General features: G+C 40.0%; 1 protein-coding gene across 10 annotated transcripts in view; it reads right to left on the bottom strand.

Annotated features, from left to right (window-relative positions):
- Positions 1-912: 912 nt before the first annotated feature.
- LOC6050321 (zinc finger protein 883) overlaps positions 913-13,848 on the bottom strand; it is a 30,635-nt gene continuing 17,699 nt past the window's right edge. Inside the window, exons 5-16 of one of the 10 annotated variants that reach the window (XM_038259345.1) lie at positions 13,130-13,213; positions 12,767-12,850; positions 12,509-12,592; positions 12,264-12,347; positions 11,947-12,030; positions 11,477-11,560; positions 11,019-11,102; positions 10,755-10,838; positions 10,603-10,686; positions 10,444-10,527; positions 9,881-10,091; positions 913-1,949 (exon numbers count right to left, since the gene is read on the bottom strand). In XM_038259345.1, the coding sequence (XP_038115273.1) occupies positions 1,259-1,949; positions 9,881-10,091; positions 10,444-10,527; positions 10,603-10,686; positions 10,755-10,838; positions 11,019-11,102; positions 11,477-11,560; positions 11,947-12,030; positions 12,264-12,347; positions 12,509-12,592; positions 12,767-12,850; positions 13,130-13,213 (1,742 nt within the window). In that variant the 3' untranslated portion in view covers positions 913-1,258. The remainder of the gene's footprint in view (positions 1,950-9,880; positions 10,092-10,443; positions 10,528-10,602; positions 10,687-10,754; positions 10,839-11,018; positions 11,103-11,476; positions 11,561-11,946; positions 12,031-12,263; positions 12,348-12,508; positions 12,593-12,766; positions 12,851-13,129; positions 13,214-13,848) is intronic. The other 9 variants (XM_038259347.1, XM_038259346.1, XM_038259349.1 and 6 more) reach the window with 9 other exon arrangements.

Here is a 13,848-nt window from a genome sequence, read left to right on the forward strand (position 1 = left end):
TAAGAAAGCAACAAACATTATCCAAACAAAAAAACAATCGAAACTGGGCTGAGAACGTAGCCCAGTTAATCAATGTTGCTCGCATTCTATAATTATAAAATTTTAATCAAGAGCTGAAATAAAAAAAATTATTGAATTTTCAAAACTTCAATTTTTAAATATTTTTTTAATTTTTTGTTTGTTTCATTATTTTATAAATTTAAAGCATTTCCAATATCCGTAGTAACAGTTCAATAGAGCAAATCTGCGATTTTAAACAAGCAGTCTATCCCCCTCGTTCTTGACGTGAACTGTCACTTGAGCAAAAGGGGTAGACTGCTTGTTTACAATCCCAGATTCGCCAGTTTCGTAACAGTTCAACTGTTACTACGGATATTACGATCACATGATCAGGGCGATAAAAACTGTAACAAAACTTTTCATCAAAGCCAACTATGATCAACCCAAAAAATCCTTCAATTCAATACCCACTTGAAACATTTTTTACCAAAAAACGATGCTTTAAACCAAATAAAAGAGTACCTTTAACGAATAGAACTTTCCAATGACACATCAGTTTCATGCGCGTTTTTTTTTATTTTTATCGCAACACACCTCTTTCTTTCCCCTCTTTCCACCCAAATATCACAACTGGTTGACGCGCTCGCCCGCTTTCGCTTACGGTTTTTTTGCAGTATAGAACAAAAAACCGAGTACCACGAGCAGGACGCGCGCGCGCTCTCACAAGCCCTTCGATTAATGTAGTTTTTTTCTGTAATGATTTCTTAACTCTCTCTTTCTCCTCCACTTGGTCAACGTGCTCCTCCATGCTTTCCCTAAATATAAGTAACGGTGCTTATAACAATCATCTGATTGCGTTTTTATGTGTTTGTGTGTGTGTTTTTTTTTTAAGACGAAAACAAAACGGGAGGGAAAACTTAAAAAAGAAGGCCTTCATATATATTTTGTTTCCTTTTGCATAGAATCTGTAAAATCCTAATAAAAAAAATATTCAATATTCGGCCCGCCGTACTCTCTGAGTACGCCGGCCGCCGCAAGTTGTTCGCAAACATTCATCCTAAGCATAATCAATCATATTTCTTACAGTGTGTGTGTAGTTTTGATTAGAGTTATCAACTGAGTTGTTGCTGCCGCCGCCGGCGCTCCTACCTTTGCCCCGACGAGTCCGTCAAGGACGTTCGTCGGTTTCCACCTTGGGTTCAGTGGCCGGTTCTGACGCCGCCGGTGCCACCACTGGTCCCTTGCGGGACGCGTTCCATTATGTGCTGTGGTTGTTGTTGAACGGCGGAATGTGGAACAGCGGGGAAAGGATCTTGTGGGGCAGGTTCGAGATGTGCGGGATGTGGGGATGGTGGAAGTTGACCTGGTGGTGCAGATCCTGGTGGTCCTGGTGGGGCGGCAGGTGTGACGATATCAAGTGGTGTGACAGCTGCTGCTGCAGATGGATGGGCAGTCCGTTGTGTTGCTGCTGGAGCGACGGATGCTGCTGCTGGTGGGTGCTCACCGGTGGAAGCTGCTGCTGGTGAGCCTGCTGTTGCTGTTGTTGTTGTTGCTGCTGCTGCTGCTGCTGTTGAGGATGTTGCCCGACGGCGGGCGGAGTGTGCTGCTGCTGAGGGTGCTGCGGATGACCCGGGTGATGGTTGACGTGGCTGGTGCTTAACGTGTGGATGCCACTAGCCGAGGACGACGAAATCACCGAGGTCAGGATGGCCGACGGGATGTGCATCGGCGGCTGCGACTGGCTGTGCGGGATCGTGATGTGCTGCGTCATGCCCGAGCTCGAACTGCCGTCGATGTCGATTTCGCTCTTGATGTTGATGTGCTCGAGCTTCAGAGCGTGGCCTCCGTTGGCGGCGCCGTTGTTCAGCTCGTTGCACTGCTTGGTGTGCCGCTCAAACTCGAGGATGTTCTCGAACTGCATCTTGCACGTCTGGCAGTTGTAGAGGATGCTGGGCAGAGAGAAAAACACACACAATTAACACTTGATCAACCTCTTACAACTGTAAGTGCATTCATTCTTAAGGCATATTCCATCAGTATGAACCAAACTACGTAGTGTCATCAGGTCACATTACTGACACTCTCTGACTAATGCGTGTATGTTGTCATCACGGGAAATATGCATAAGGAATCATAGGATCGATTATGTCATCATGTGTTAATTGCATTGTTCTCATTGAGTAAGAATTCATTGTTTTCGCCCAGCTTCAACAGTATGAATTTCCTTGGTGATTTTTTTCTTCTAGATTCTAGAATATCTTCATGTATCGGTTTTAAGAGCGAGTTTTTCACCAATGTGTAACAGGTCGTATCGAGGTGCTCCGATTTGGATGAAACTTTCAGCGTTTGTTTGTCTATACATGAGATGAACTCATGCCAAATATGAGCCCTCTACGACAAAGGGAAGTGGGGTAAAACGGGCTTTGAAGTTTGAGGTCAAAAACCTAAAAATCTTAAAATTAACGCATTTCCTAAAACTTCATCAATTCCTACGCGAAATTCGAAAGGTCTTTTGAAGCACTTCAAAATATGCCATAGACATCCAGGATTGGTTCGACTTTTTCTCTTAGCTTTTGCAAATTACTGTCAAAAATGGATTTTATTAAAACCTTAATATCTTTTTGCAACAGCCTCCAACACCCATACTCCCATAGGTCAAAAGATAGGTAATTACATGGACTATAAGCCTACGGAAATAACTTTTTGGCCAAATCCAGTTTTTCTCATAGTTTTTCGATTTTTTAGAACAAACATTTACAACGTTAGTTTTTACCTGCAGGCCGCCATAGCGGCACTTTTTAGTCTCAATTTTGTCATATTCGGAATCCTCGGACAATTTCACGTAAGTTAGTAGTATTGGAGTTGCAAATTTGATTTAAAAAAAAAATAAATAAAACATTTTTGAAAAAAGAAATAGATCTTATTCACCCTGTGATTAATACGTCAAATGCTGTATCAAGTAGGCGAAAACCTGTTTTACCCCTAAGGCTGGATTTTCATGGATCATGCAACGACATCGTAAGCACGAGCATCGAAATTTTTACGATGCTCTTGGATGGCGTTATGACTTAGCTTTGACTCAAACCTAAATAACGGGCAGACCGCCATTTTTCCCGAAGCGTTTCAGAAGGAACGGTAGAAAATGGGAGAGAAACGCTTGGGAAACGTCAACACAAAGCAAACACGTAACGGAAAAACCAAAGATAAAATTTTAGACAAATGCAGGGAACTTTTAATTTAGAACCATTCTAAATTTATTTCCGGATAGAACAAAATAATATTAATATTAACAATGTTTGGCAGCATTTAGTAGAGCACAACAAAATATACCAAAATAAGACCGGCGAGAACTTGAAGTATCTAATTATGAACGAAAAATCAAAGTATCTGGAGTTTTTTTGAAAAGGTCCTATAAACCAAATTTCCATTTTTGCTTTTTGGTTGTTTTTGAATACCCCTGACTCAAGGCGATCCTTTTCAAAAAAACTCCAGGTATGCTATTTGAAGGACTGAAAATAATTGATAGATGGAGCCATATTGATATTGAGAAAATTGACAGCCAGAGAGTCAACTGTACAAACATGGGGTGAATTGAAATTCTGAAATTCTGAAATTCTGAAATTCTGAAATTCAGAAATTCAGAAATTCAGAAATACAGAAATTCAGAAATTCAGAAATTCAGAAATTCAGAAATTCAGACATTCAGAAATTCAGAAATTCAGAAACTAAGAAATTCAGAAATTCAGAAATCCTGATATCCTGAAATTCTGAAATACTGAAATACTGAAATTTGAAATTCGGAATTTCTAAATTGAATAAATTCTGAAAATATGAAAATTAAGAAATTTAGAAATTGAGAAATTCTGAATTTTTTTCTTAATTTCTGAATTTCTTAATTTCTGAATTTCTGAATTTCTGAATTTCTGAATTTCTGAATTTCTGAATTTCTGAATTTCTGAATTTCTGAATTTCTGAATTTCTGAATTTCTGAATTTCTGAATTTCTGAATTTCTGAATTTCTGAATTTCTGAATTTCTGAATTTCTGAATTTCTGAATTTCTGAATTTCTGAATTTCTGAATTTCTGAATTTCTGAATTTCTGAATTTCTGAATTTCTGAATTTCTGAATTTCTGAATTTCAATTTCTGAATTTCTGAATTTCTGAATTTCTGAATTTCTGAATTTCTGAATTTCTGAATTTCTGAATTTCTGAATTTCTGAATTTCTGAATTTCTGAATTTCTGAATTTCTGAATTTCTGAATTTCTGAATTTCTGAATTTCTGAATTTCTGAATTTGTGAATTTGTGAATTTCTGAATTTCTGAATTTCTGAATTTCTGAATTTCTGAATTTCTGAATTTCTGAATTTGTGAATTTGTGAATTTGTGAATTTGTGAATTTGTGAATTTGTGAATTTGTGAATTTCTGAATTTGTGAATTTGTGAATTTGTGAATTTCTGAATTTCTGAATTTCTGAATTTCTGAATTTCTTAATTTCTTAATTTCTTAATTTCTTAATTTCTTAATTTCTTAATTTCTTAATTTCTTAATTTCTTAATTTCTTAATTTCTTAATTTCTTAATTTCTTAATTTCTTAATATCTTAATTTCTTAATTTCTTAATTTCTTAGTTTCTTAATTTCTTAATTTCTTAATTTCTTAATTTCTTAATTTCTTAATTTCTTAATTTCTCAATTTCTTTATTTCTTTATTTCTTTATTTCTTTATTTATTCATTTCTTTATTTCTTTATTTCTTTATTTCTTTATTTCTTTATTTCTTTATTTCTTTATTTCTTTTTTTCTTTATTTCTTTATTTCTTTATTTCTTTATTTCTTTATTTCTTTATTTCTTTATTTATTTATTTCTTTATTTCTTTATTTCTTTATTTCTTTATTTCTTTATTTCTTTATTACTTTATTTCTTTATTTCCTTATTTTTTTTTCTTTACTTGCTTTTCTTCTTAATTTCTCCCACTCTTCTAACCTTCAGCCAGAACTATGATGCAATTATCAAATATTTATTCCATAAAAATAAATATGAAAAAAATCTAATTTTTTCCATGTTTTCAACTTTCCGTGCATGGTAAACCGTACACACTTTGATCTAGCGTACTGTTTAAAAATGTTCTATGTTTATGGGAAACACTCGTATCATAGATGGCAATCAACATTTTCCTTGAATGACATACATTTCATGCTGTGAAATAAAATCAAAATTCTTTCTTGTTATTTGAAAACGTAAAACCCACTTTAAAATAATTTGAGGTAGCCTATCGCCTCTTTTCAAAACTTTGTCGACATCAACATCAGCCGATTCCATTGTTACCATTTTGGCATCGGAAAAATCTCATGTGTTTGCCACAAAACGCTTGAAACGCTTGCCTGCTTGAAATATTCACGGAAATATTTCACAGCGTTACTTGGTTTGAGTCCATGGTGTCGCGGCAGCAATATGGCTGACAGGACAGGCATCGAACTACGATGCACTGACATTTTAGCAAAGCATGGTAGTGACTATGCTTTCGATGTCGGTCATCTTACGATGCTCGTGCATCGAAAATCAAAAGTCGGAAAATCACATTTTCGGGGCTTTCCGGCAATTAGTATTTGTTGTTATTGTTCGTACTGCCATGAACAATCAATCTAAACTATTTTACCACTTAACTTGGTCGAAAAATATGAGTTTTCGACCAAATATGACCACGAGCATCGAAAGCCGCTTTCGATGTCGGTCATCGAAAAATCCATGAAAATCCACCCTAATCCAACAAATTGTTAAAAAATATTTTAATTCATTCTAAATGGCAATTTTCCCAATCAAATTTACAACTCCAATACTTCTAACTTATGTGAAATTGTCCGAGGATTCCGAATATGACAAAATTGAGACTAAAAAGTGCCGCTATGGCGGCCTGCAGGGCAAAAACTAACGTTGTAAAATGTTTGTCCATGTAATTACCTATCTTTTGACCTATGGGAGTATGGGTGTTGGAGGCTGTTGCAAAAAGATATTAAGGTTTTAAAAAAATCCATTTTTGACAGTAATTTGCAAAAGCTAAGAGAAAAAGTCGAACCAATCCTGGATGTCTATGGCACATTTTGAAGTGCTTCAAAAGACCTTTCGAATGCATCTAAGAGAGTAGGAATTGATGAAGTTTTACGGAAATGCGAGCAATTTTAAGATTTTTTAGGTTTTTTGGACATCAAACTTCAAAGCCCGTTTTACCCCACTTCCCTTTGTCGTAGAGGGCTCATATTTGGCATGAGTTCATCTCATATGTAGACAAACAAACGCTGAAAGTTTCATCCAAATCGGAGCACCTCGATACGACCTCTAGAACAAACCGAGCAATATTTACAAATACTGCCTCTTAAACGCCTTTCTGGGACCGAGTCTTCCTAACTTCCGTCTCTCTTTTTTTATTGCGGGAGCTGGTCACAGTTTCACGATTTTCACGGAAATCTTAATTGCTCTCTGGGTCCCAAGATTTTTTCTACTTTCTTTAGGAATTACTAGATTAGCACATACTGATTCGCCTCGATTCGGCAGCGCGAAATTCGTGAAATCTTTGCCGATTTATAACAACCCTGCACGTAGCAGGTGATGCCGAGGCTATGGTGTTCACCGATAATAGCCTGTGATCAACTTTTCTCTTCATCGCATTTTATTCGAGAAGTTGTAATTCATGGGGTACGTTCATTGTTTTTTTTTTTTTTTTTTTTTTGGTGCTAGTGTTGATACCGGTATTATACACAGCTTCTGTAGCATGGAAGTGTCTCTCGTACTTCATCTTCATTCCGATGATCGCAGCTTCTATTGAGAATGCTATTAAACACACACATCTGAAGTTTTTTTTTTTTTTGAAAGGTCCAATAAACCAAATTTCCAGTTTTTGCTTTTTGGGTGTTTTTGAAACCGCCTTGAGTCAGGGGATTGAAAAAGACAAAAGTGTTCAATTTCGAGTGCCTCAAAATGAATTTAGAAGCACTACAGCCCCAAAAGCTAGCCTGAAATTTTGAGCGCATTTGGTTAAGGTTTAGAACTTTCACCAATGACCTGAAGTTATTGTGGAATATCAATAAATTTAATTTATTTATTTTTCACTTTTTACTTCTTCTTAGAGGAAGTTTCCCAAAACCCTATCAAATTTTCCTATTCTTAGGTTTATTATAGGTGTTGATCCGGGGAACAACATGGTAGAACATCGTAATGCGCTAGGAATTAATCCCGGAAAGATACAGGTGAATTTTTAGAGCACGTTTTAATTTTTTTTTCCACACTCCAAAAAATATCCTGTATCTTTTCGGGATCAATTCCTAGCGCTTAGCGATGTTCTACAAAGTTGTTCACCGGATCCAAACCTACAAGAAACCTAAGAATGGAAAATTTGATAAAGTTTTGGGAAACTTTCTCTAAAAAGAAGTAAAACAGTGGAAATTACCCATAGCAAATTTATAGATGTTCCATACTAACTTCAAGTCAATGGTGGAAGTACTAAAATTTAACCAAATACGCTCAGAATTTCAGGCTAGCTTCTGGGGCCATACTGCTTCAAAACTTCGGGCGAGGCGTTCGAATTGAAACACTTTTGTCTTTTTCATATATCCGTGAGCCACGCTATTGATTATGTTATATGCGGCCAAAAGTGATACCCAAAGTGTACCGATAATGAAGATGGCCGGCCGTCATAACATGCTCTTCACCAATATCCGTCGTAGGTCACTTTTACTCCATCGGTCGTTGTCCAATGTATATCTTATCGCATAAACGCAGGTGACCTTGTAGGTGGCCGGTTTTCCTAAAGTTTTGATGTGGTCCTTCGTTGAGCCCAAGATATACTTTAGGTGGCTGAAGACAAAATCGACGCCTAACTTTACCAGTGTTTCTGCTAGTGTCGTTAATGTTGTGAGTAATGTTTATGGAGCATTCTTTCCTTCTTGTCGAAGATAGCTTGGATTCTTGTTTTGTTGTAATCGTTGCTTCTCGCTGTTTCAATGTTGAACTTCAATTCTAAAAGGAAGGAACAATACCATAACAAACAGCATAGCGCCGCACCAGGTACGCGTGCTGTAGCAAGAAGACGCTTCCATCTTTCTCGACATTGCCACTCTCCAATTTCCCAGGTTACAAATCTTCCAGATGTCACCATTCACTTGATCTCCCCACCTTGTGCGCGGTTTCCCTGCTTTTCTGCCTGTTCCGCCAGCTGGTTCGGCGCGGTCAAATAGCAGTCTGACAGGCTGGCTCTTGTTCTCCCGATCCTCGCCTGGGTGGCGATGGTCGGTTCGTCAAGAAACGCATGCAGTTCGGGGTCATGCGTCTTCGCCGCACTCCACCGTAGAACCACAGACAAACAGACGGGACACTCGAGTGCCGAACCATAGTCCTCCAAAAACGGTTATTTCAAAAGCAATTTTGTTTCGGCATCCACTCACCCGGCGCTGATGGCGCTGCTGTCGTGACAGCTCGCCCGTCTTTTCTCAGTGTGTGTGATGCATGTTTTTGTTTTTAAGTTGAGCGTGAGCACGTGCCAGGCAGCAAATGAGAACACAAAAATTTATGGAATTCTGGAATTCTAACGGTAAATCGCAATCCAGGCTTTGCGGGACAAGATTGGGGCATTCTCGGCCATGGCCTTTTGCACTACTGATGTTTTCGTGACCTGGGGTATCTTGTTGATGGAGGAGGAATCTGCGATAGAACTTGGAAGCAACGGGGAGGACCAGTGGTTTGATCTCTGTCATTGCGGTTGTAGTGCGTCGTTGCTGGTGCTGCCGCATGATGTTCTGCTTTTGGAAACGGAACTGATCCACCGTCATTTTCAGCCATCGACGTTGATTTTTATTTTTTTCATCGGGTACTGACGATTAGCAACAACAAAATTATTTCGGTCAGCTATTGATGTTTACAATTGTAAAGGCTTGATTGTCTCACGCATACACTGACATGACACATGACAGTAATGGGTTTGTATTGGTATGTTTGGGCTGCGCTTCGGCATCCGCTCACCAGGCAGCGCTGGCGTCGTCGTGATTTGGTGGTTTGATTAAGGACGATGGATTTCAAAAATAATCTGTATGGAGAGTCACGTCTGTTTGTCTGTGGTAAAACGTTCGTACCATCTTCCGTTCGAAAACTCCAAGGGCACGTTCGTCAACCTGCCGCATCGTCCAGGTCTCATGGCCATAGAGGACTACCGGTCTAATCAGTGTTTTGTACATCGTCCGCATTGTGCGACGTTGCACTCGATCCGAAGTGAGGATCTTCCGTAATCCGAAGTAGGCACGATTCCCGGCAAAAATACGAATCCGGATCTCTTTGCTGGTGTCGTTGTCGGCGGTTACCAGCAATCCCAAGTACACGAACTCGCTCACCTCATCTAACTCATCACCATCCACAGTTAGAGGGGCGAGGCACGAAGGGCTACCATTTATTTTGTTGAAATTCAGCTGAAGCTTCTTCCATCTCAGATTTTTTGGTGAATCTGGCTAGTTCGGCATTCATCCCGTCTGGAACAGTACTGTATTATCAGCGAAAAGGTTTACTTGAACTCGTCGCAGCGCTTGCTTCAGGTCGATGAAATTTCGTCTGGGACAGCTACGATTAAGACCTTCGTGAGATCCAGAGCAGTTGACACACTTTTTGAATAACTGTACAGTGAGGTATCTCACAGCGCTTTCCGTGGGTGCAGAACTGCACCTTATGCTGCTTCAGGTGGGCTCGTACCGTGTCGAAATCGTTACTTGAAAAACACGTTAGTTAAGTACCGGATCAGCTTCCGTTCACGCTGGACATCACATGACGCCATCACATTCGCGAGGCTCTTCACCCTCCTGCAAAAAAAAACCCAAAACCGATCAGTTCGCAAGGTACACTTACACCATGACCTGCCCGTTCTGCTGCTGCTGCTTGAGCGACTGCTTCTGGTGCACCAGCAGGTGCTTCTTCAGGTTCGAATACTGCGAGTACGACTTGGAGCACAGCGGACAGGTGTGGGGGCGGATGCCGAGGTGCACCATCTCGTGCTTCTTCAGGTTGGCCCGCTGCGAGAACGCCTTATCACAGCTCTTGCACTTGAACGGTTTTTCGCCTAAACGGGTTTAGAGAACAGTTTAGCGATTAGTGATTGCTGCTGGAGCGGGTGGATTTTGCAAGCTACGTGAAACGGATGAGCATCAAATCGAACTTGGTTCGTGCGTGAAGCAGCGAGCGAGAGAGCGAGTACGTGTTAAGAAAGCTACTACTTTGGAAAGTGATTGCTTGATTTTGAAGATTTTTCCAGTCTGAGAAACCCACGATCTGATGCTCATCGACGGCGTGATAGCATTAGACACAGAGGAAGAAAGAGGTAAGGTGTTAACAGAACAGTGTGAAACAGAAAACAGTTTCTTACGCTACAGAGTCGTTTCGAGCGATGAGCTAGAGTATTAAAGTCTATTTACCAGTGTGCAGCATCTGGTGCTTAACCATGTTGGCCTGCTGGGCAAATGCCTTATCACAAGTGGGACATTTATACGGTTTGATTCCTGGAAGGCACCGGATGAAAAGAAGAACCTATTAGAACCTAAGCTTTCCAGAGAAACTAATCGGCGCAAAATTACCACTGTGCAACATCTGGTGCTTGACCATGTTGGCCTGCTGCGCAAAGGCCTTTCCGCAGACGGAACATTTGTAGGGTTTAACTCCTAAAATGGCGAAAATTTCGATTAGTTCCCTCTAGAACAAAGGGGGAAAACTGATTCAGTCAAATTACCAGTATGAAGCATCTGATGTTTGACCATGTTGGCTTGCTGGGCAAACGCTTTGCCACACGTGCCGCATTTGTACGGTTTAATGCCTGCGAGAGGATTTCCAGTGGGGAGAGAAAGAGAGAGAAGGAGAAGGAACAATGAAAGACCGTAACCTCACATCGGAACACACAAGTCGACACAAAATCTGATGCTTATTCGTTTCAAGGAGAGAGTGCCCTAGCTTAAGCCTAACACACACGTTTGGATTTTGGAAAACGAATAGTTACCGGTATGAAGCATCTGATGTTTAACCATGTTTGCCTGCTGGGCAAACGCCTTGCCGCACGTGTTGCATTTGTATGGTTTCAACCCTGTTGAATTGGTAAAGAGACGGAAGGTTAATGATCAACTCACGCTGGGCTATTGTTTCTTTTTTTTCTGGGTCTCAAACATTTAAAGGTTATACGTTGCAACTATAGACTGACGTTGCTTTTGTAGTGTTTTGAAGGTTAATTTTCCAGTGTTGTCGCGATGGCATTTGCAAGCTAAACGGCATCGTTTGCTTTTAACGAACGAAAATATTTCAAGCAAAATTTATTGTGCGAAAGTTACACCAGTCTATAGTTACATTACTTAATCTGACATTTCTAAACTTCAAAACTTGTTGAGGTTATGCAAGAAGGTCTTTCAAGAAATCGATAGGTGAAAACACAAAACATAAAACTTGAATAATGCAAAACATTACCGGTGTGGAGCATCTGATGCTTCATCATGTTCGCCTGTTGAGCAAAAGCTTTTCCACAGGTGGGACATTTGTATGGTTTCACCCCTGCAAGTTCGTTTTCAGTTGATTACAAATCATTTCGTTTTGGAGGTTATGTGTGAAAAAATGTAAACAAAGATGAAAAATAATGACAGGATAACAGGTAAAAAGTCACAAAGAATTTAATTTGAGGAGCAAAACAAAAAGGCAAGTGAAGAATGTTAGTGGAAAAGTGAGATCGAAATTTCAGGTTTAACTTTTTGCTATCAAAACGGCTTTTATTAAAACAAACAATTTTTCTGTTTTCAACAATCAAAGAGATTTTTATACAAAAGGTTTCACTTTTCGTAGCTTTTTTAACACAGGTGAGAGTGTGTGTGTGAGAGAGGAGATCCGTGTGTGTTTGTGAGAGGGCGAGAAGGTGTTATCAACTTAAGCGTTCTAAGAATTACCGGTATGAAGCATCTGATGCTTGACCATGTTTGCCTGCTGTGCAAATGCCTTGCCACACGTGGAACACTTGTAAGGTTTTACGCCTAGAAACAGGACGGCAAAAAGGGGGAAGGTGGGAAGGGGATCGTTGTTGTTGGTTTTGAAGTCATTGTTTGCCAATGGTTATGGTAGGAGGGTGGAGAAGAAACAGAATGTTTCACATTAGTACATTCTTTTGGCGAGGTTCTATTGTTTATGTTTGAAGCAAAGGGCAAACAAACTTCAAACTAGAATTTTCTATCATTTATTCAAGGAAATAAAGTCAACAACAACTTACCGGTATGCAGCATCTGATGCTTGACCATGTTGGCCTGCTGAGTAAATGCTTTATCACAAACGGGACACTTGTACGGTTTCAAACCTGCAACGAGAACAATAGCGAATCAATGCAGGCGCCAACGATCACCAGAGACTACTTGGATTGGAGGATAGGATGGGAAAGATGGGATGGAATGGAAGTGACGTTTTTCAAAGGGGACTGGGACTGCTAGGGTGATTTGCATCGGCCTGCGCGACATTTACCAGTGTGAAGCATCTGATGTTTGACCATGTTGGCATGTTGGGTGAAGGCCTTATGGCACACGGGACATTTGTAGGGCTTCAAGCCTGTTCACCACACGGAAGAAAAGAGAGAGAGAAAAAGATAGCAATAATCATATCCATCTCAAGTGAGGGGGGCGCCGGGAGAGTTGTGTTTTAAGGTGACGGGAATGTTGGTGATGGTTACAGGGAGCGGAAGGAAACAATAGGAGTTAAGGACAAGCAGGCATATCCACAAACCTGTATGCAGCATCTGATGTTTGATCATGTTGGCGTGCTGGGAAAATGCTTTCTGGCACACGGGACATTTGTAAGGTTTTAGCCCTGGAAACAATCGAGAGAGAGAAAAATCGCTAACTTAACATGGTTTCTCTCTGGTTGGGCCACGCTTTGCACAATAGAGGGAATGGGGTATGGTTGGGGACGTGGTTGATTTGGGGGGGTGGAAAAGGCATAAAGAGATGAATAAAAGAAGCTGTAAATATGAATAGGCTCTGATTGTAATTAGTTTGTTTTGTAAACGAGGATAGAAAAAATAAAAACAAAAAAAGACAAATAATCTAGTGTGTGTGTGAGAAATAGAGCTAAACACAAAACAATTACCGGTATGAAGCAGCTGATGCTTCAGCATGTTTGCCTGCTGCGTAAAGCACTTTTCGCAGATTGGACATTTGAAAGGCTTCAGTCCTGTGTGTGTTGCGTACACAATCGGAAAAAAGAGAAAAAGGAGAGAAAAGAAAATACGGCTTGGCTTAGAAAAACGAACGGGCAACATTCTTCTTTGATTCATCTCTGGACGGAAGCGTGGCGTGATGGCTGGCGAAGAAGGATCGGAGGAGCTTCCGTGTATCAGGCATACCCAACTAACCGCCAAGCATTAAATCTGTTGCTACCACTGCCGATATACAGCTGATTTTGATCTACGATTTAGTGCTTGTGGTTACTTGGGTAGTATTCCATCAGTATGAACCAAACTACGTAATGTCATCAGGTCACGTTACTGACACTCTCTGACTAATGCGTGTATGTTGTCATCACGGGAAATATGCCTATCGGGGTGGTCCACTCTTTTGAACAAAATTACAATCTACTTGTAACCACCAAAGTGATAATTGTTCTGGATTTCCAATGCAGACGGAAATCTTTTGCGAAGCTGTTCTCCCAACGTGGATTTATAAACAAACGGTATACCATGCTCATGTCAGTGAATGTTTACATTTAGAATGAGCTGGATAGACACAACCGATCGCAGACGATTTTAAATCAGCGAAGAGCGACAATGTGATATCAGTTTGTCTTAGCCTATCGGAGAGAGAGGGAGA

This window comes from Culex quinquefasciatus, chromosome 3, assembly GCF_015732765.1.
Source record: "Culex quinquefasciatus strain JHB chromosome 3, VPISU_Cqui_1.0_pri_paternal, whole genome shotgun sequence".
Taxonomy (NCBI): domain Eukaryota; kingdom Metazoa; phylum Arthropoda; class Insecta; order Diptera; family Culicidae; genus Culex; species Culex quinquefasciatus.